Source organism: Vicugna pacos, chromosome 1 (genome assembly GCF_048564905.1).
Source record: "Vicugna pacos chromosome 1, VicPac4, whole genome shotgun sequence".
Lineage (NCBI taxonomy): Eukaryota > Metazoa > Chordata > Mammalia > Artiodactyla > Camelidae > Vicugna > Vicugna pacos.
Genome location: NC_132987.1, coordinates 33357501 through 33381787, shown reverse-complemented (window position 1 = coordinate 33381787; position 24287 = coordinate 33357501). Strand labels below are relative to the sequence as shown.

Genomic DNA, 24287 nt, shown 5'->3' with positions numbered 1-24287 from the left:
CTTCCTTTAGCATAATGAAAATCTTCACCTAGAACTCATGATTATGAAAATAAAATAAAAAATTAAAATTAAATCAAAACAGATTACAGTCCTGAACATAAAAATGTAAAAGTATAAACATTTTCTTTAAGATGCACCAAAAGCACAGTCCATAAAAGACAAAAGTCAATAGTGGACTTCATGAAAATTATAACTAAAATCGAAGGCAATTTTATAAATAAGAAGGTAAATGACCTTTTAACATTATACTATAGCAATAAATATTTGAAGTAAAATATGTCCATATTCAGATATCATAAACTTGTGAGACTATAAGAAAATAGGTGTTTTCCTCTTCAACCCACCTGTAAGAATGCTAGACTTATTTCACATTTTTTTCATTTAAATAAACTTAATTATTAATACTCACCAGCAGCTTCCAGAACCAGCTGTAGTCTGGCTTTGGCCTGTTCAGCTGGTGGCTAAAAATCAACCACAAAGACATTTACAAGTCAGTTTTAATAGATGGAGCTTATAAATTAATGCATTGTTACATGAGTATCAGAAAATTAAGAGAACTTTATCATAATCAGTATTAATATCCATTCACATCTTAACAAAATTCCATCACAGCAGCTCTACCAATCTATTCTCTCACCTTAGTTCTCAAATCACACTTTTCATTATTATGATGCAAGAATGAAATTCTTCCATTTTTTTTTCTTTTACTGGAATAGGTTTTGTTTACTACCCAACATGTACCAATCAGCAACAACCTAAATAACTGCAATTTAAAAATGAAACAAAACCCACACATTTATCAACATATTCTCAGGTTGGGTAATTTCTTGCTATATGGAAACATGCAAAATGGCCTATTAGAATTTTAATAGCAATTTAAAGTACAATACCTCAGGCAAATCATATCCTAAAACCAAATATTTTCTCTTTTCCTTACGGTACTTGAAAGGAGCAATTGTGATGAAGATAGGACACAATGTGAGTTACTGCTTTCAATTTCTACTACTGCTCTAAAATTGTTCTCTCAATGAACATTGATTCCATACAGTAAATAATGTTGAAGCTACTTTCGTATCAGTGACCTTATTCTGAGATTTTTGGATAACGTGTTGATGGTATCCAAACTATAACATGGATTGTACCAAGGTTATGATTTTTATGAAGACCTGTTAAAAACTTTTTAATACTTAAGACTTTACTTCAATATTGTAGAATAGATAAACAAGATTATACGGTATAGCACAGGGAAATATACACAAGATCTTATGGTAGCTCACAGACAAAAAAATGTGACAATGAATATATGTATGTTCATGTATAACTGAAAAATTGTGCTCTACACTGGAATTTGACACAACATTGTAAAACGATTATAAATCAATAAAAATGTTAAAAAAACAAAAAAAAGACTTTACTTCACAATGCATTTATAAATATGTCAGCAAGTGACTACATAACCTCATGTTTATATATATGATACCATCATTTGAGAATTAACATTCGTAAGACATATTTGAGTATTTTGCTATTTGCAAAAAAAAAACAGCCTGCATGAAAAGAATTACATAACTGGATAAAGAAAGAAGATGTTGTACTCAGAAAAGACTAAGAATTTGAATGGTGTTGTTGAATAAACTGTAAGAAACAGGATGAGAAAGTGGCAGATAAGATGGGAAGGAGGACAAGGATAGTCTTTTATATCACAGAAGAGGGGTTTAAAGAAACAGTGGCATTGTAAGATTTCCTGAAACACAGCCATGCACATTTGTTTATATTTGTCCAATGGTTGTTTCTGTGCTCAGCTCAACAACAGCAGTCAATTATTCGTGGCAGGAAACTTATGGGCAACAAAGCCTAAAATATTTAGTAACTGGATCTTTAAAGAAGTTTCCTGACCTCTGCCACAGAAGATGGAGAGACTTGAAGAATATGAAACAGTGGGGTGATGAGACAAGATCTGCACTCTGTACATCATTAAAGCAATAAACCTGAGGATGAACTGAAAAGAACGTGACAGGAGGAAGGCAAGGAGCTCAGTTAGGGAGCAATTAAAGAATTCCAGGTGACAGATGATGAGGGCCTGGGGTGGAGCAGGAACTCTAAATCTGAACAGGAAGAACTAGATCGGAGAAATATTTGATCAGTAAAATGAAAGGATTGATTGGATATGAGAGAAAGAGGAGTTGACAAACAAAAAGAATACTTTATGTATATGCTTGTAGAGAAGGTGTACATACATGTGCTTTATAAAGTTATAAATATTAAAATATGTAACAAAATTAACATATCATAGCAAAATATCAATAGAACACTGTGACATTTACTGAATCTGATTTCTATAACAGTTATAAACTAAACTGTCTATAGGAGCCAAGTAATTAAACACTTATAATGATGAAAGGCAAATGACATTTGATATCAGTATCAGGAAGCACAGTGAGTGTGCAGAACTGTGCAGCACATGGCCCAGCTAAAGGAAGCAGCTGGTACCAGTCACCAACTCACTGTTGTCATGTAGAAATGAAAGCCTTGATTTTTCTTGAGACGTTCAGTAACCATCAAGACCAATACTTTGTGGAACAAACAGTACTTCTAACAGCCAGATTCAATCCTGAGACAGATCATTTGTGATCTCTGCCATCTACTTACCAGACACAGTAGAAACACCATACTTAGTGTAATATAACATAACTAGAATGGTAAGAAGGAAATGATGTTCTGATTGGCAGGTCCCAAGCAAGCTCAGAATTATAAAGCATACATTTCAGAATATCTTAATAAGCAGTATCCTTTGATAGAAGAGTGTTAGACACTTCATTAGTTAAGATAGTTCACAGTAAAGTTATAGGTATTTCATAAAAAAAGATTATTTTTAACAATTAAGAAATATTTAAAACAAATAGACAAAATGATGAGCACCCATATCCAGTGAAATATTAACAATACTGGTAAAACCTCCCACCCCACAAAATCCCCCTCCATAGCAGCTCCCTGTCTCCCCAAGTTATAACCACTATCTTGAAAATATGGTGATTACCATTTCTAAAGAAGAAGTATTGATAGTTGATGTTTATAAAAAAACACCTGTTAAGACATACTTACATTTTATTAATTCTTCTAACAATCTATAATATAGGACTAATATTTCAAAGATAAAGAAAACTAGGGTATAAGAGCAGTTTACTAACTTGCTTCTACTAGTAAGTGACAGACTGAAATTAAGACCTTCTCACTTCAACATCCAGATGGCCAATAGCCACATGAAAAGATGCTCAATATTGCTAATTTCAAATCAAAACTACAATGAGGTAGGTATCACTTCACACCAGTCAGAATGGCTACCATTGAAAACTCCACAAACAATAAATGAGGCCACTACAGAAAACAATATGAAGATCCCTTTAAAAATTAAAAATAGGTTTAACATATGATCCAGCAATCCCACTCTTGGGCATATATCTGGAAGAAACTCTAATTTAAAAAGATACATGCACCCCAGTGTTTATAGCAGTACTATTTACAATAGCGAAGACATGGAAGCAATCTAAATGTCAACTAACAGATGACTAGATAAAGAAATTGTGTGCATGTAGTGGAATACTACTCAGTCATAAAAAAGAATGAAATAATGCCTTTGCAGCTACATGGATGGACCTAGAGATTATAATATTAAGTCAAGTAAGTCAGACAAAGACATCACATATCTGCAATCTAAATATAATATCACTTACATGTGAAATCTTAAAAAATGACACAAATGAACTTATTTACAAAACAGAAATAGACTCACATAGAAAACAAACATAGTAACGAAAGAGGAAAGGGGAGGAGGGAAAAATTAGGAGTTTGGAACTAGCAGATATAAACTACTATATATAAAATAGATAAACAATAAGGTCCTACTGTATAGCACAGGGGACTATATTCAGTAGCTAATAATAACCTATAATAATTTTATTTAGATATATATATATATAAATACATATATATTCAGATATATATATCTCTCTGAATCTCTAGCTATATACCAGAAACTAACACAACACTGTAAATCAACTATGCTTCAATTAAACAAGCAAAAAAAGACGTGGTGACTTCAAATCTTTGGATCCTTCCAACTAAATTACTAGGATATTCATGAAGACAAAGCAATTAGTTCACAGATAAAAAGCATAAGGATAGGTTTCTGATTCTGTTAAAAAAAAATCTGTCCAAGACAGTATATTTGCCTATACAAATATAACTTGCTAAATTTTATTTACAAAATGTGGAGATCAATTCCAACTATGGGGATAAATATATTGTTAGATTTGCCAGACCTTTAAAAGTAACTTGCCTTTTATAAATATTTTTACTCTTAAAATATTTGATTCAATGCTCAAGCATCTTTCTTGGATAGGGTATTCAGATGTGAATGTTCTCTGACTTGTTATCCATCTGCAAACACCTTTCTTTTACCATACCTGTTGAATAATTTGAATGGATAGGGGATTCTTGGTTGCAGTCTTTTTCTATCAGTCACCTACCCTTTAAATCCTTTACAAGTGCTCCTCTACAATGTTTCAGCCTTGAGTTTGACCCAGAAGAGGGAAAGAATATATATACACATAGTATATACAATAGGTCTCTTGGCTGAAACCTCCCAGGTCCCACGTGCCTATCTGCATCAGTAGCTGCCTGACTCAGAAAAAGTAGATCAGTTGGAGCTGGAAAGGGAGAGGAGGCAGTCTGATTTATGTTGCCATCATTCTGATTGCTATTTATAGTTACATTTTAAGGAAAGATTAAGAAGAAAGAAGATGCAGAATATAGAGATAAAGAACATTTTATACTAATCCATTTTTAGTTAGGTATCATTATGACTTAGAATGAAAATACTCTTGGGGCTTGAGTGCCAATATTTTTAATATTTTAGTTATTTTAGAGTGTACTAGACTCCAGGGATTAGTATGAATTCCATCTAAAATTAGTAAAAGGTACTAATGTTATTTAAACCAGAAAATAAACTTTATTCAATAAATAAGAAACTATTATCAAATATAAATGCATGGATTATAGCAATTTCTCAACAGAAGAATTATAAAATGAGGACATATTTAAGAGCACAATGTCACAATTATATTGTATGAAGTGAACTTATGGAGAAAAATTATATTCCATTAAAAATAATATTCCTTACATGAAAATTAGTAATACATAATTAGATAAACAAGTATTACTGAAACTGAATTACAGAGAATATAAATGTTGTTCCCTTAAAAATACTATCATTGACATTAACGGAAAAGTAAAATAGTACGAATTTTTACTATAAATTTTTATATCATATAGGGCTTAAATTTTTTAAACTAATAGGGGTCCCTTGTTGGGGAGAAAGGGGTTTGTAGTCTTTCTATTGCCATGGATTCTACAGAACTGCCCTCCTCCCTTCCTTCCCTTTGGCAGCCAAGTATACCTACATAACTCCATTTGTAAGCCCTAGTTTGAGAGAAGAGTATTCACTTTCTTAAGGAGACCCAAAGTTCCTAAGATGAAACCAAAAGATAGATTAGAGTCTTGATGACTTGTGGAGGTGACCATCCTCAATGTGTAGACTTTTTCCTTCGACTTTACATGTACTCTTTAGTCCAATTCCCTGAGTTCCTTATAAATAGACTGCATGCCTAGATTCTCAAAATACTGCCTCTTAAGTTAACATTCAAACCAGCATAATCCTTTGAGACAAGACTATATTAAAAATTAAAAAAGAGAGAGAGAAGCAAAAAGAAGCCTATCCTTACATAAAGCACTTTACACACTGAACTATTTAAACTATTTGCTCACTCTTCTCACTTCCATTCATATTCAACTCCCTAAGCCCTGGCTACCACTACAGAAATTCTGAAAGTTGAAAAAGCCATAGCCGTTCCAGCTGAAACCACAATTTTGGAGTTGTTAATGACAGGGAAGTATAAAGTCTGAAAGAAAGACTGTGGCTGGGCAAAAAGAGAACTCAAGCTTAGAAATATCATTTCACAAAATCAAAATTAAGACTGGATTATATGGTTTTCAGCTATTACTCTCAATTTTATATTATCATATGCTCTCTTTATGCAAAAAAAAAAAATACAGTGAGAGAGAGGATTCTCAGAGAGTAGGAAGCACCAGGAATCTGTCTCCCCATCTAGACAATAACTGCACTGGCAGAAACTGCCTGACATAACTATTTTGGAATTCTGGATTCTGTTGAAAGCTTGCAACTACCAGGGGAAGGCTTGGACACTAAATTACAGTTAATTTAGGTCAATTTAGCTATTAGCACAGTAGTAGTTACCCATCCCCTACCCCCAGCCACGTGACAGGCAGCATAGCACCTGTTCCTGTTGCATCTTGCACACAGCACAAGTGTTGGTAAGAATGTGGAGAAACTGGAACTCTTTTGTACTGTTGATAGGAATTTAAATGGTACAGTGTTGTGGAAAACAATATAGCAGTTCCCTAAAAAACTAAAAAATACGATTATCATATGATGCAGCAATTCCACATCTGGGTACACACCCCAAGAACTGGAAGTAGGATCTTGAAGACATACTTGCACCCACATGTTGACACATTATTCACAACAAGTAAAACATGGAAGCACCCAAGTGTCCATCAATAGATGAGTGGATAAGTAAAATGTGGTATAAACATACAATGAAATATTATTCAGCCTTAAAAAGGAAGGAAATTCTATAATATGCTACAATATGGATGAACCTTGAGGACACTGTTTTAAGTAAAATAAGCCAGTCACAAAAAGACAAATAGTATATGATTCTACCTATATAAGATACTTAGGATAGTTGATATCATAAAGATACAAAGGATATGGTGGTTGCCAGGAGGTTGGGGAGAAGGGGCTATGAAAAGTTATTATTTACTGTGTGTAGAGTTTCAGTTTCACAAAATGAAAAGTTACGGGAATGGATAGTGGTAACGGCTGTACAACAATGTGAATGTATTTAATGCCACCGAACTGGGAAAAAAGAAAAATTAAAATGTTTTAAATGATTAAGATGGTAAATTTTGTTAAATGTACTTTAGTACCATAAAAACAAAATTTAAAAGTGTATTATATGTAATCACCTTTACCCTACTTATAAGAATTGGGGTACTGAAACCTCCTATTTGAAGAGAAACTTTAGATGAAATATTTCAGATTTTGTAGACAAATCGTATTAGAAGACTATTAGGCCCTCACAGCTTTTCAATTTGATGTAATTCCATTTGTTTATTTTTGATTTGTTTCCTTTGCCTGAGAAGACAAATCCAGAAAGATAATGCTAAGATGGATGTCAAAGAGTATACTGCCTATGTTTTCTTCTAGGAGTTTTATAGGTCTAGGTTTTTAATCTATTTTGAGTTGATTTTTGTGAATGCTGTGTGATAGCAGTCTTTTTTTTTTTTTTGCATTTGGTTGTCCAGTTTTCCCAGTACAATTTACTGAAGAGCCCATCATTTCTCCATTGTACCTTCTTTGTTCCTTTGTTGTAAATTGTTCATATATGTGTGGGTTTATTTCTGTGCTCTCAATTCTGTTCCATTGATCTATGTACCTGTTTTTATGCCAAGGTTGTTTTGATTATTACAGCTTTGTAAGATATTTTGAAATCAGGGAATGTGAGAGCTCCAGCTTTGTTCTTTTTTCTCAAGATTGCTTTGGCTATTTGAGGTCTTTTGAAAACATTTTTAGAATTTTTTGTTACATTTCTGTGAAAAATGTTTTTAGGATTTTGATAAGAATTGCACTGACCTTGTAGATTGCTTTGGGTAATGTGGACACTTTAACAATGTTAATTCTTCCAATCCATGGCCATGGAATATCTTTCCATTTACTTCAATTTCTTCAATTTCTTTCAACAATGTCATAATTTTTAGTACACAGATTTTGCACCTCCTTAATTAAAGTTACTCCAAGGCATTTTATTCTTTCTGCTGCAACTGCAAATGGGATTGTTTTCTTAATTTCTCTTTCTGCTTGCGTACTGTTAGCATATAGAAACAACTGATTTTTTATGTTGATTTTGTACCCTGCAACTTTACTATATTTATTTATTATTCCTAATAGTTTTTGGTAGACTTTAGAGTTTTCTATACATACAGAATCATGTCATCCATAGTGACAATTTTACTTTTTCCTTTCCAATTTGGATGCCTTTTATTTCTTATTTAATTTATTTTTATTGAAGTATAGTTGATTTACAATGTTGGGTTAATTTCTGGTATATAGCATAGTGATTCATTTATATATTTAATATATAATAATATATATATTCCTTTTCATATTTTTTCATTATAGGCCATTATAAGCTTTTGAATATATAGTCCCCTATGCTATATAGTAGGACCTTATTTATTTTATATATAGTAGTTAGTATCTACAAATCTCGAACTCCCAATTTATCCTCCCCACCCCCCTTTCCCCCAACCCCATAACCATAAGTTTATTTTCCAAGTCTGTGAGTTGGTCTCTGTTTTGTAAATAAGTTCATTTGTAACTTTTTTTTCTAGATTCCACATATAAGTGATATCATGATATCATATGATAATTTTCTTTCTCTTTCTGGCTCACTTCACTTAGTAAGACAATCTCCAGGTCTATCTATGTTGCGGCAAATGGCATCATCTTATTCTTTTTTTTTTTCTTTAAAATTTTATTCTTGTACTTTGCATTGTTTCTGCTGAGAAATCTGCTTCCATAGTTATCTTTGTTCCCTCACCATAATAACAATGATATTTTTACTCTATTTGTTTTTAAGATTTTCTTCTCATAACTGATTCTAAGCAGTTTGATTATGCATTGCCTTGGTGTAGTTTTCTTCACATTCTTGTGCTTGGGGCTTTTTGAGATTCTTGGAACTGCTGGTTTATAGTTTTTAATCAAGCTTGGAAGTATTTTAGTCATAATATTTTCCATTATATTTCTATATCTCTATCTATCTATCTCTATCTACCTCTATCTATCTGCCTATCTATCTGTATCCGTCACCTCTTTTTCTCACCTTTCCTTTCAGGACTCCAGTGGCATGAATGTTGTATACTTGGCTGCCTGAAATTATACCACACATCAGAAATGCTCTTTTTTGTTTGTTTTGGGGTGGTTTTTTTTTTTTAGTCTTTTTCTCTTCAGTTTAACTTTAGATCATTTCTTTTGGTATGTATTTCAGTTCACTAATCCATAGCCTGCAATGTTTCATCTCCATTAATCTCATCCAACGTAATTTTCATCTCAGACATATAGTTTTCATGTCTAGAATTTTTATTTTTATAGCTTTCATGTCTCCACTTAATATATTCAGTCTTTCTCACAGCTCTCTGTATGAAATATAGTTATAATAATTCTATTAATGTCTTTGTCTACTAATTCTCTTATTGTGTCAATTCTGAGTCAGTTTCAACTAATGTATTTTTCTATTACATGTTATATTTTCTTGGTGTCATGGGTACATGGTAATTTTTGTTAGAAGGTCAGACATTAAGAATTTTATTTTTTGTTATGTGCTGGATATTTCTGTATTCCTATAAATTATCTTGGTCTGTGTTCTGGGACACAGTCAAATTACTTGGAAACAGTTTGATCCTTTCAGTTCTGGCTTTGTTAGGCAGGACCAGAACAACTTTAAGTCTGTAGTTAATTTTTCCCTACTATTGAGATAAGACATTTTTAGTACTTGATTGGAAGCACCATGAAATTAGGAGGTTTTCCATACTGGTTGTTGGGAACAGCATTATTCCCAACTCTGCATGAGTGGGAGGTACAATTTCCTCTAATCACTTCACGTGGTTCTTTCCCCAAGCTTTGGATAGTTTCCTGACGCGTATGTATTGATAAGCAGTCTGCTGAGTACTTGAGGGGCCCTCTGTCAATCTTCTGTAGCTCACTCTTCTCTGGTAACCTGTCCTGTGAATTCTAGAGGCTTTAGCTCCCTGCTATCCCAGCTCCATCTTCTCAACTCAAGGAGACCACCAGGCTCTATCTAGGTTCTCCCCTTGCTGTGGCATGACCTGGAAAAGTTCTATATGCCTTAGGATGGAGCAATTGAAGGGCTCACCTCATTTTCCCCATCTCTCAGGAATCACTGTCTTTCATGTTTGATGTCCACTGCCTTGAGAGCTGTTTCTTCAAATAATTTGTGCAGGTTTTTAGCTGTTTGAGGTGGGAGGGTAAATCTGACCTGTTATTCCATTCTTCACTAGAATAGGAAGGTTATCATTTCTTTTAATATTGACAATGGCCTTATGAGGTAAAGTTACTTACCTGAAGTCACATGGCCACTTTTTCTAATGCATGTTAATAAAAATACATTATCTGTACCAAAAACCTATCAGTTCCCTTTGTCTGGACAACTTCTACTTCCTTTTCCTACCTAAGCTATGTTCTTTCAAAGCTCATCTCAAGAGGCACCACCTCTTGAAAACTTTATCAGTTTCAGCTTTTCTCTCTGACTCCTTTCATGATAGTTCCAATTCTCTGCTCTGTGTTCCTGTAATGTCCTAGGCATACAAGTACCAACACATCTTCAGTATAATTACTCATTTTGTTGTCTATCTTTCCTTCTTCGAAGGCTACCAGCTTCTTTAAGGCAGTAACTGTCTTTCATCTCTGTATCATTAGCACCTAGGATAACGTTTGGAAAACAGTAAATGCTGGGTAAGTATATATTTGAAATAAACTTTCTTGAAAATTTTAGAATCCTTATAATTATCTATATATATATTAAGTTTGAAGTACAAATTTCACAGAATTTTATCTGTTACGAAGAATTTACCTAATTCAAACAGCTGGGTGTTTGAGAGAATAATGGTATTGAGGAAATTTTAACAAATAGTAACAATGAACTATGTAATCTGCATGTAATTAGTTAAGTTTTTTAATCAACCTGTTTGAAAATAAAATGGCAATTCTTATTGAACACATGAGGTCCAAATGTATATATAAGTGATAATTTCTAAGTGCCATATCTTTCCCAGGGACACTACAGACATTCCTGAAAGAAAGTATAAACTACCTGAAAAAAAATTAACTTCTTTTCTGAAAAAATATAATAGCTGTCATTTATTGTCTGGTTATAACATTCCAGACTCTGTGCTAAGCAATTTACATACATCTCATTTAACAAAATTCTCATAACAATCCTAACAAGACAGGCATTTAATGCTATCCTTTAGATGAAGAATAAATTACCTTAAGTCACAAAGATGATAAGGTGGCAGAACTTGAATTTTAACCCAGACCACAAAATCTATGTTCTTAGCAACACTATACTGCCACATAACTTGAGATTCATTTGTTTATTAACTTTCATGGGGGGGAAAAAGGAAATAAATCTCATAATTTCTAATTGCCAGAAAAGACTATATAAAGTTAAAACTAAATTTTCTTTAGTCTTTTGGATGCTACCATTAATGATCTTAAAGACTGAGTGCCATCTAAGAAGCTCATTTTAATCAAGCTTTTTCAGTTGAGTAACTTTAAAAATATTAAACATATTTGTAGTGCAGGTACTGTGCCGTTTCCTTTAAAGTAAATGCAATCTCAGTATGACAGAGACACATATCAACAGCTTATCATATTTCTGGCTACATTTCATTTTAACAGTTACTATAATTCCATCTCTTAGGATCAAGGTCTAAGCTAGAAATATTACAACTAGCTCAAAAGTAGATTTATCTTGCCTCTAGAACTTAGCACCAAGTTAGTTTAAATAAACACCAGAAAAGAAAAGAATAGAATTAATAACATATATTTCCATTCCCAATAGTAAATTCATTTCAGAGTTTTAATCAAACATTTTCTCTAAATAGTTTAAGGGGTTTGCAAAAAAAAAGTTTCTTACAGCTATTTTCTTTATTAAAAACCTAGAAAGATGCCATTTTCACATTGAAGAACTTGAAGAGGTGATTCTGAACCTAAAGTTACAGCATCCTTCAGAGTCTGTTTAAGAAACCCATATTCACAACCCAATACTAGTACCTACAAAATGATATTGCTCATAACTATACAAATACATAAGCCAGGCATATTTGGTTATACATTGTCTATGGCTGCAGGCGGCAAGGTTGAGTAGTTTTGGTACAGTATGGCCCACAAAGCCTAAATATTTATCTGGCCCTTTATTGAAAAGGCTAACCCCCAATCTAGACTACCATACCTGTATCCTTCCCACTTAGCTTTTTCCTCCTATATACAGCTGCTAAAGTTATCTTCACAAAGTAAGATTCTAATTAAGTTGTTGCATAAATAATTCATCAGTGACCCTCCATTACTTCCAGAGTTAAGCATAAACTTATTACCTTACTTTTCAATGCCATCAGTATATCTCGACCTTATTCTTCTATCCTTATTTTTCAACAATTTCTGTACTCATATCCAGCATTTCAATAATACATGGCCTCTCACTATTTCTCAACCATGCCCTACATTTTTCTCCCATTGCTCTCCTCATGCAGAACCCTCTAGTTGGAATTTCCATTTCTCCAGTCATCCTTAGTTGTAGAAGTGCCACCATCTTTGTCCAGGCCCACCTAGTTGGTTGTATACAGGATGGACTATTAAGCAATTCATACAGTACTCAACATCACTCCTTAAACTGTCTTTTAACAAAACTTAGGAAGAAGGTTTAAGATTTGGCAAGGAAGTTGCTTTATACGGAAGCTAGGTAGATGAAGTAGAAATTCTCTCCCCTCTGTGAAACTAATGTAGGCAGGGAGAAAGGGAAAGAAGTTTGGCTAATTTAATGAAAGTTTATAAGCTTAAAACAAACAGAAATGGAAGAAACAACAAACCCGAACCATCACTTAAGTGTAATGGCTACATAATTGCGCCACAGAGCAGTAAAGTTTACTTAACATTCCCCTGTCAGAAAATGTGGCTTTTGAGGGTGGGGGAGACAGCTGAACCAAGAGATTCTCCCACAAAAGGAAGAAATGAGGGCTTTTTATATGCACTAGTTATTTGTTAGGCCTGTCAGAAATTCTAAAATAGTTCTATGCAAAACAAGTTATTTTATTAATACTTCTAGACATGACATTGAGGTTAAAACAAAATTAGATTTAATAATACAGTTGTTTATATATAAAAGGTAAGGCACAAATAATTACAAAGTTTCCTAAATTTTTCTAAAATGAGAAAGTGTGTGGTAATATGTAAAGGGAAAACATTCATATGGTTCTAAACTCTGTTTCAGTATCTTGGTGTTTTTAGCAAAAGTAGATGGTTATAATGATGCTATCATAATTTTAAGTATCAGCACATCTTTTAGTCCATAAATATTAACATTTTAAGATGATCTATGAGACATTATTTTAAAGAATTACATAAATATAAATGTCTTCCCTGATCCTTTTAGGATTCAGTTTAAAATAATACTTTCTATTTTTAAAATTCTTTGTAGCATTGGAACAGCGATTTCTAAGAAACTTATTCCCTGTGACTACTTTTCTGTTTTTTGACTTTGTCTCTTTCCCTTTGTATCATCTCGCTACTGCTGAGAGGGGAATGGTGTTCTCTGCAGTACGAATCATCTGGACTAATCTACCTATTTCTCTTTGCTTGACTGACTTCACGTAAGTTTTTAACTCTCTTGACAAAAGCTTTTCTGTTTTATTCCAAGTTATAATTTCTATCTTTGAATGAAGTTACTTTGCTTCCAAAGATCTTCCAAAATTATTTTTTGAAGTGTTTTCACCTCTAAAAGACAAGAGGTAAAAGTACTAGAAGGTTTTTTAAAACATGTTTTCTCCTCAAAAACACTGATTAAATTCAGTTGTCTGAACCATTGTGCTTAAAATGGACAACAATGCAGATAGCCTACAAAAGGTCAAATTATTTTACTTATATTTCTATGAACATGTTGTAAAAAATAATCTATTTAACTGGAATGATTCACTAAAAGATTTTCTAGATGGAATATCTGCATACAGGGTATGTTTAACATGTACCCAAGTTTTTATACGCCCAAAAGAAAAAGGCAAAAGACTGACTATGTGTCAGAAATGTATTCTAGTCTTGACTGTGTAAACTCTAAGGGCTTCAGTTTCCTCGTCCATGTAAAGCATGCTCATCACAATGTTTTTGAAAAACAGAAAAGTATACCCCAAAAGTGAATGATTAAATAAATTGTAGTCTAACCCCATGATGGAAGCAGCACAGTGGTCAATTTTTTAAAATGTTTTAAAGACATGAAATAACATGGGGAAATGCTAAAATTACATTTTTAGACTGTAGAACTATGTATGTAAAATGATCTAGATTTATAAAAAATTTAAAAATAAAAAACTTTAAAATAAAATGCATATCCTAGAAAGAACTAAATAATATGATAAAACAGTAACAACTTTTATTTCGTACTCTACGCTTAATCCTTCCTGTGTCTTCCAAGTAGGATTTCATCAGATGGACCAGGTAAAATAGGTTTTATGACAAAAGGAAAAGTCTTTAAAGTTGGAGAATAAAGTAAAAACTTTGAAGACTATTGCATTTTTTACAGTTCAATACAAAGTATGTCTATGCCACATTTTAGTGTATTAAAAGCTTGCTCTAAAAACTGCAAAAACGATTTAAGTTTTACCTGTAATATGACATTTGACACCCATTCTTGATACCACCATGAGGTTAAAGACATATTTTGCTAAGAGGTGAATTTTATGATAGATAAATGTACCAGCCTTTTCCCTCAGGAGACCTGTGGTCAATAACTGGCTTAAGTAATAAGTGAAAATGATGTAGCTGATCAAATATTGGTTTTTTAGCTGACATTAGTCTAATCACAAAACCACTTCACTATTCACCATAATTAATAATCTCTGCTTAAGGAAAGCTCAAAACCATGGGTGTTGTTGGTCATGATTAAAATGTATTGACAGAGCCTTGATTTCTAACCTGTGTTACTATTTTTCTTTTAGAATTCTAATGTAGAGCTCAAGTAATGTACACATATGTAATCAATAATTATTTCTTGGGCTTTCTTTCTAAAGTAATCAGATTCTTCTCTTTTTTTTTGCTAATCTCCTGATCTCTCCTTGCTGATCTAAAAAATGAGGTAACCTAAACCCTATTTTAACTCATGAAAACTGCCACACCAAAAAAAAAAAAATCCTATAATCAAAAGTATTGCTGTATACACTTTAAAAAACACCTATTATAAAAGGGCAACTAAACAATACATAATCATAGTAACTGAAATAAGATAATACCAACTCTTTAACATTTGACTAACTGCCACTTTTTTTCCAATTGACCACTCTACCAAAATGGCAGCTGATTTTTCACATTCTTGAAAAATGTAATTTTGTTCAATACTGGTTTTGCATATATTTTATCTTTTATTTATTAATAATGCCATGAGGAGTAAAATATTTTTCAAACCCTTAAGGTAAAGTCTTATGAAATATTGATACACTATAATTTTTAAACTATAAACTGGCAATTTCATTTGGTTTAATTTAACAAAATAAGACAAAACTCACATTGGGGTAAGGTTGACATTTCTGGCTTAAAAGCAACAGAAGAAATCATAAAGGACAGACTGGCAGGGTTGACTGCATAAAAATACTCAATTTTATATAAAAGGTACCCAGCAACATAGAACTAAAATAAAATGGCAACAGAGTGAACAGTGAAATTATTAGCAATAAATTTAACCAAAAGTTTATAGCTCCATTTCAAAACAGCTCCTAAAAGTTGATAAGATCACAAATTTCTAAAAGATTAGAGAAAGAAAGAGCATAAGACAACTCACAGAGTGAAAAAAAACAGCTGGTCAAACTCTCTCCTTAGATTTCTTTGGTAGAATCATCTGTTGTTGTTATTATTATTAAAATGTGCACATTAGAAAAATCTAAATGGTAGTTAATTTTAGCCAATGATGTAAAACTCTCATACTTCACTTATAAATTACATCTTTAAATTGATACAACATCACAGAAAGCAGTCTGAAAAATGTGAAAGGAGCCCTAAAAGTAGTCAGACTCTTTGAGAAAGTATTTTCAATTTTGAGACCTAAAAGAAAATATTTCAAATAAGAGAGACCTATGATCATTCAAATGTTTCAGATACTTGCTTTAAAAAAGTGAAATTACCTAAATCTCCAACAATAAAGAATGAGTTAGTGCTCTACTTAATGAGATAATATTTCTATTAAAAAAAGCCAATGTTAAAAATTTTAAGTATGCAAAATTGCCTACCAACAAGAAAATGACAGAGTACTATATATTAAAAATATTTAAAATGTTCATACCCTTCAACATAGGATTTTCATTTCAAGAATCTAGCCTAAAGTAATGATTTAAGATTCAAAGATCTGGGAGAGGGTATAGCTCAGTGGTAGAGCACATGTTTAGCATGCACAAGGTCAAGGGTTTGATCCCCAGTATCCAGTATCTTCATTAAATAAATAAATAAATAAATAAATAAATAAGCAAGCCTAATTACCCCCCCCAACGACAACAAAAAACATTCAAAGATCTTTACACAAAAATGTTCATTTTTATCTAGAGCAAATTATTGAAAAATGATTGAAAGCAACTACCAGTAAATTTCTAAAAAATAGGGGAATAATTAAATTGATCTCAATCTATTGATATAGTAAAGTATAACATACCCATTAAAAATGCTTACCAAAAAAAATAATGGCACTGAAAATTATTCAAACTATACTGCTAAAAGAAAATGCAGGATACAAATTTAAATCATACTTCAGATTTGATTTATGTGAAATATGTACCATAATATGGATGCATAGAACAAAGATATGAAGAAACCATCCCAAAATGTTACAATGGTATGTTCTTCCAGCAATGGCAGCGAAAGGAGGTAGATATAAATCTGGACAAAATCACTAAAGAGCACTGGGAAATAACTAAAGGCAGACAACAGCCTGAGAAATACTTAGTAAAGTAAACTTCTACTTCATTAAATAAGAATGCATACTTTGTCTTTCCTGCTTGGGAACACTACATCCCCCATGGCCTGAATGGCAGAAATCCACAACTTCAGCACCAGAGGTAGTGGACTTGCTTCAGGGCAGTAGCAGAACGATGAGATCTTTAATGGGGAGATTTTGGAAGTGAGAGAGCTATAGAAGGTTGAGATTATTAACTGTCCACATGCTCCTGGCTGTCTACTAAATTATGCATGTGCGCAGAAGATTCCAGAGAACACAGTGAAGATTGAAAGCCTGGGACATTCATAAATTAGCTCTACCTTGTAATGTATTCCTCATCTGTATACATCCCAGCCATAGTGTGGTAGCCTTACTGCCCTGAGGCATCATTCACTGACCACTACACTATACCAGGCACAGGAGAGACCCCTGTAGAACCATGCTGAAAAAGCAGACAACACCAACAAATATACAAAAATCGAGCTAAGACATCAGCAGAGGCAACAAATTTCACCGGCTGAGTCCAGGAAAGATAACTGCCTCCTAAAATAAACCCCCAAAAACCCTCAAAAGAAAAAAACAGAATTTAGAGTCACAACAGTATATTATCCACAAGTTTAATTTGTAAAGCAAAATTTACCACACACTTAAAAAAAGAAGTATGAAAGTATGAATCCACATTCAAGAAAAAGAGTGGTTAATAGACTATAACTCCAAATTCATCCAGATGTTTAACTTAATAAACGAAAATTTCAAGGAAGCTATTACAAATGTGTTCAAAGAATTAAAGGAAAATACGCAAAAAGGATTAATAAATAGGGAGTCTCAATGGAGAACTCTGAAACTATAAAGAAAGAACAAAACAGAAATTCTACATTTGAGAAGCACAATAACTAAACTGGACCCCCCCAAAAAAAACCCTCACATCACTAGATGGGCTTATTAATAGATTGAGATGGCAGAAGAGAGAATCAGTGACTATAAAGATATATCAATAAAAATTACCCAAATCAAAAAAAAAAATTGGAGGAAAATGAACAGAGCCTTAGTGAGCTGTGGGACAATATCAAACATCCCAACACGAACATAACTGAAGTCCTAGAAGGAGAAAAGAGAAAGGGGCAGAAAAAGTATTTGCTACCAAAGGGAATCGTATGTCCAAAAAAAGTAAGGAACCAGTGTTCTAAAGTATTAATAAATGGCTTGTCAAATCCCATTTATTTGGACTGTGGATTCCGAAGCATCCTTACTTAATCATTGCCTTTTGAAATGATAATTCACTAATTTAAGTTAGTTCATAACTCTTTAATTTCCCTTTATTTTTGTTTCAGAGGCTCAGATCTAGATGACAAGGTAAGGAGAATATTCTATGGGTTGCAAAAGCAGAAAATAGCAAGGTGATTTTATGAACTGGAAGTCTCCTATTCCTGAAACAAGGTATTCAGTTATTCAATTTTTGCTTTCATTTTTCCACATAAGTCTTCATGAAAGGACCTATGAGTTTATGATATTTTAAAGATTTCTTACATAATTTGATGTTCAGGCAGGTTGGGAACTAGTGGTCTCAATTAACAGTGAAGTCCTAAGGCCAACACAGCTTGTAATCATTTCTGTATCCCTATCACCCAAAGCATTACCTGGAACGTAGAAGATTCTTAATAAATAATTTATTGAAGAAATACATAAGACTTCTATTTCATAGTATGTGGATAAAAAATAAATCAAGCAATGTTGAATTATCATATTTTATACATAACAAATATTGAGATAAGAAAATGCCGACACTCCTCAGATAATAAGTTACTGGTTATATTAGATTGGTGTTTGGATTATTAGTGCTGAAGTATTCCAGATCTCTGTCCCTGATATCCTTTCTGTCCTAGTGAAAATAACTTCTCATCCACATTGTTTCTGAAGGTAAATAAACCTTAGTGCTTGAATCAGCAATATCTCTTGGGCTCTTGAGTGACTGACTATATCAATGAACACTTAACTAAACCTACACAAACTTGTTCATCTTTCCAAACAAGTGAAACAAGATGAAAGAAATCATTATCTATGAAAACAACAACAGTGCCATTTTAGGTCACTTCCAAGTCCAAAGCAAATCCTCCCATAGAGTTGTTTAACAACTGTTAAAATTCTTGCTACAATAGCCCTCTGAAACTATAAACTTAAACATATGAAGATCATAGGCTAAAAGTATAAAAGGTACCTTTAACATGATATTCAGAGAAGGTTATTTGATCAGGCAATTTACAGAATAGAGAAACCTTGAAAACTCAGCAACCGATTTACTCTGTTCCATTCTGAACATGCAAAGGAGCCCAAACCTGTGGGAAGAGATGTTTCAAGCCCTACATATATGCATGCTACTAGTGGAGTTTATCAGTAAACCCATATTATTATAAAATTCATTTCAAAATTTGAAATTATTAAGAATGATAATTATGGAACAATAAAAAACTAACTGCATGGACAAAAAAAATTTTGAGACAATATATTTTTAATGATTAAGCATAGCAGAACATTATCATGATTAGAAATGGAACATAAAATGTGGTGTTTTGATCTACTCAATAGTCTACTCACCAGCAAACATTACAAATGCAGCTGGCTGGCCCACATTGAATTTAAACTGAGTTAAATTCACACATTTCAGGGCTTGCCTGGTCAACCTTGGAGTGGGTCTATCAGAAATCTAGTGTTGGATCAAGAAACGGCTTAGAAAAAAAGTCTTCCTCAGGGAAGAGTGAGCTAAAGTAGATAAGCTGAACTTATAACAATGTTTTAGCTCTCAGATTTCTGATTTCCAAGTATAGAATATGTATGTATCACTCTGATTTCTTTTTGATCCAGACTCCTGCCCCAGCTCCTCGTCTAACCTGGGTCTTATTTATGGGTCTTAGGAAAAGAGAGGGGTGGGAATAAAAAACTCAGTTATTTTCACTATAATCTTCTTTAAAACACTCAGGAGTAAGAGGCATTGGTGCTTAGGTATTCCCTACCCTTATCAGAACGTTAATATGAAAAGGGACACAGGCACCCTTGCTATATTCTGACAGAAGTTCACGTAGGAAGATCTATCACATGGCCTGGCACACAGGGGAATACCTTGCTCACGTGGCAGTTCCTAGTAGGATCGGCAGGAGCACAGGGCAGAGGAGGGTCAAAGCAGAGAAGGATTTAAAAAGAGGAGGTGGAGGTCATTGTCTTCATTTCTTTTTTGATTTTTCAAACCACATATGTTGCTTTTGAACACATGAGGCAATCTCCTCAAAACTGCCACAGACACCTGGGGGACACTGATATCCACCATAACTAGAAGAGCAAAAGTCAGTATAGCATCTTTTGCAAAAAGAAGTTTGGTTTTATCTGAACATTGCCTTTTAGAACAGCTCAGATTAAAAAGAAGGAAAATCTGGAATACAGAAGTACTTCGGTACACTCATAATGCTTACATATCATCTATGTCTCTGTGTGTTGCTAGGAGACTGTCAAATGGTAACATCTAAGTGGATTAATGGCTCTATCACAACCTCTAAACTAGAGTTCCACCTGGAGTTCAAGAAGCCTGAGAGTTTTTTTAATATATTCTAAAGGGATCCCTATCAGAATGTTTTGTTGAGAATTTTTAAATGTGTTTTTAGTGTTACACTAAAAACTACTAATATAAACATATGAGTGCCCCACTTACTATCAAACAATTCAATGCAATTTCAGTGCCCAAGTTTACATTTATGTTCATAAACAAGTTTGGTATCATGTGATCTCCTAAAGTGCTAGTGTTTGCTTTTAATATGTCTGTAAACATGCCTAACTGCTGCTAAGGAGGCCTGTCCAAATGTCAAATGACAACAATGGCCTCCCAGCCACTGCTGTCCTCATGTTAAATTTTCTGGCAGTTATAAAGACTAAATGACTCTTATTGCAGTTAAAATTTGCCACTCAGATATTTTCACAAAATAGTAAGTCTTGAATTTCTCAAGTTATTTAGTAAATCCTTATTTTTATGAAGGTAAATCAAAGTACCATTTGATTTAGTACCAGAAGTATTATTCCAGGCTAATGAGAAAAAATTGCACTTTTGTCAAAGCTTTGTTTGCATCAAGAGTAAGCCAAACAATGTCATAGCACTCTTGTATAAATGTGAGAAATTCTGCAGCAGACTGAACAGAGAATAGAAGAGCAAGAGTGAGGCAGAGCACATGAAACAGAGTAGGGTGGTACGGACACGGCAAACTCAAAAGACCTGAACTATAACATCCCTTTCTGTACTCATCATATGAGCTGACGTTCTGCTAGTCTTTGCATACACCACTTGCAATGACTGCAACAGCAGTGAGACAGAGGTTAACTATTTTTGTCAAATAGATTTAAAACAATTTTTTCTGTTATTTTATTACTTTTGATAGTAGTATTATTATGACTAGACCACCAAAACAATGGCTTAGTGATTAAAGCTCACTTACCAAAATAGAATAATTAAGATTATGGTAATATAAATCTCAAAACCATCCAGGAAACATACAAAACATTAAGCATACAAGTAAATCTGGATAATAGCCAATAGATGGCACTGTTCGCACTAGGTAGCAAAGATCTCATAAAGGTCTCATTATAGGCACAAATTATTAAGACTAAATATTTGCTCAAATCAGTGAATCTGAACTTTTCATGATGGAGGACATATATTAAAATATATTAAATATTTTTTATTTATACTTAATAGTTTCAGAATATGGAGACCAGTTTAAAGCAAATCATTTATTTATTTACCTGAAAATTTGGTAATAATAAAATATTGAATGCCTACTATCACTAGGCATTAGAGATACAAAAGTGATTAAGATATTTCCTGGTCTCAGATAATCATACAATAATGTAATAAATAAAACTATAAATGGATATATACACAGAGAAGCACAAGGTCTCATTCTGGGGATGGAATGGGTTAGTGAAAGATTTTTTACAAAAAGTATGCCTGAGCCGGTCCCAAAGGATGGGGGCGTGGGAGTAGTGTTTGTTTGTACATTTATACTTTAAACAAGCGGAAAAGCAACAGCAATGACAGGAAGGAAAGAAAAAAATAGATGAGTATAATGTGGAAACTATGAATCAGAACATGACAAGATACAAACCTGGAATAAGAGATCTGTAGTATTCAAAGGGGCTGTGATCTTAAGCAATCTGGACTTCAACCCTCATATAATGAGGATCATTAAAGGAGTAATGGAGATCCATTAAAGGAGTAATTTATATTTTGGAGATATCACTGTAGGAGCTGTGTGAACACAAATTTGAATGGGATAAGACTGGAGGTAGGAATCCAACACAGTGGCTGTTGTGGTAGTCCAGGCAGCAAGCAATGAGTCTGAACCAGAGCAGTGGTTCAGAGTACAGAGGAAGACAGTTTTAAGAAATATTTAAAGGCTGTAGTTTTAGCAGGATATAATGTTTAACGGATGTGGGTGATGAGGGAGAAGAAATCAAGGATGACAAGACAATATATTTCACAGGTCCTTTTGAAATGCCACAAATAACTTTTTACTGACCCATCATCTTTTAATTGTTTTTAATATATAGTATAAGTTGTTGACCTGCTCTTATCCATCCAATCTTTACCCTTTGATAGCATCCTGTACTTAACCTTCAAGACACTTATCAGAATTTACAAGAATTATCACAAAATACGATTATTATGTATTTGTTATCTCTTCTATTTATTAGATTATTCTGCATGAGGACAACGTCATCTCTCCTGATCTAGATCATTATTCCATACCTAGCACCTAGCCTGATACATAATTGATGCTCAACAAATACTTGAAGAAACACATATTTCTGAAGTTTCAAGCTCTACTCACATTCTGCTTGGCTGACTGCTTTCCATCAGGATCAAACATTACTGTAGGCCTCACTTACTAAAGCATACCCACAAGAGATGCAGCCTATTCATTAAGTACTTTAGCTTTTTTCAGTGACAGCTTTTCTCACCAGGGCAAGAATGAGTCTATCAACATGTCAAGTTAGAAGCTATTTTCCAGTGTAACAGGTTCTCTCTGATCAGGTCGGTTTTCTTCAACACAGACAACTAAAACATCTCTCTGAAGAAACAGGAAGTTTCTTCCTTCACTTTCTGAGTCTTGCCAGGTTTCTACCATGTCTCCTTGCATCTCCTTTTTTCATGGATGTTAATTTGTTCAAATATTTAATCTTCTCATCTCAAGGCTACCTTAAGATATCACAGTGGTTAGTCGATTCTCAACAGTTTAACTGTCTCTTAAAAAAAATCTTCCCCACTTTCACATTGCAAAATATTACTTTCAGCATGTGTGTGGAGGGTGAGGGGAGGGAATGGTGCTTCAGTTTTAAAAAATACCCAGGTTTTTCAATGATTTTCTCTGTGTCAGTGTCCTCGGAATTTCAAGGAAAAAACTGAATATACACTAAAGGAAATAAACAGATTTATTGTAATAAACTTAAACATAAAAAATCTCAATTAAAAATTAGATAATCTTCTTCTATTTATATTTATTTAAAGAATAAACTGTTCCAGAGCATTTAAAATATTCATCTAGTAGATTTAAAAAAAAAATTTAGCACATACTTTGCACTAATACGTTAGTAAGAAATGCACATAATAATACTCAATGTATTAATGTCATGAGAGGTACTATAAATTGGTACAGTAGTTAAGTACCATGAAAGATTAATTGCGATTGGATATATATGGATTACTTTATAGAGGAAACTGAATTTAAGTTGGTCCTTGAAAACATACTGATAGTATGTAGCCATCTCAAAATGTAATTTATAAGTATTTTTTCAAGAACAAAAACACTGCAAAAAATGAAGTCCCCAATAACAAACTCCCAAGTTTACATCAGAAGACATGTAATATTAGGCAGTAAAGCTATGTAACTTTAATATAAAACACCAAGTCAAAAAAAAAAAAAAGAACCAAACCAGCAAACAAATAAAACCTACCAAGTCAACACAGTCATAATGCCATAAATGAGAATATAGTTAAATGTTATTAGGTTTCCTATCTAGTAAGACGTATATGTTCTGAACTGGATTAAATTATTCCAATGCATTTCTGCCTCTACATAACTCTAAATAATAAACTACTAATGACTAATAAAGCAAGAACTAGTATTTTAATAAATGTCACTTTTGTTATTGCAGAGTTTTTTCTGGGAATATATACTTATACAGAAACTTTGACAAACCAAGGAGGTAGATTAATACAAACCTTTTATAAATTGTAATAAAGGTAGAAGGGGAGAAAAAAAGAATAAATTATATTGAAGTAGCATTAAAAGCAGATGTTAAAACAAAATGCAGTGTAAACTTGTCATATAAGATGAGCACTATGTA

At 33.1% G+C, this 24287-nt stretch overlaps 1 protein-coding gene across 5 annotated transcripts in view; it reads right to left on the bottom strand.

Moving 5' to 3' along the window:
• The window catches only part of RSRC1 (arginine and serine rich coiled-coil 1), a 355005-nt gene that overhangs the window by 161363 nt on the left and 169355 nt on the right, over positions 1 to 24287 (bottom strand). For all 5 annotated transcript variants that reach the window (XM_072959887.1, XM_072959884.1, XM_072959896.1 and 2 more), the window contains one exon: positions 410 to 461. In XM_072959887.1, the coding sequence (XP_072815988.1) occupies positions 410 to 461 (52 nt within the window). The remainder of the gene's footprint in view (positions 1 to 409; positions 462 to 24287) is intronic.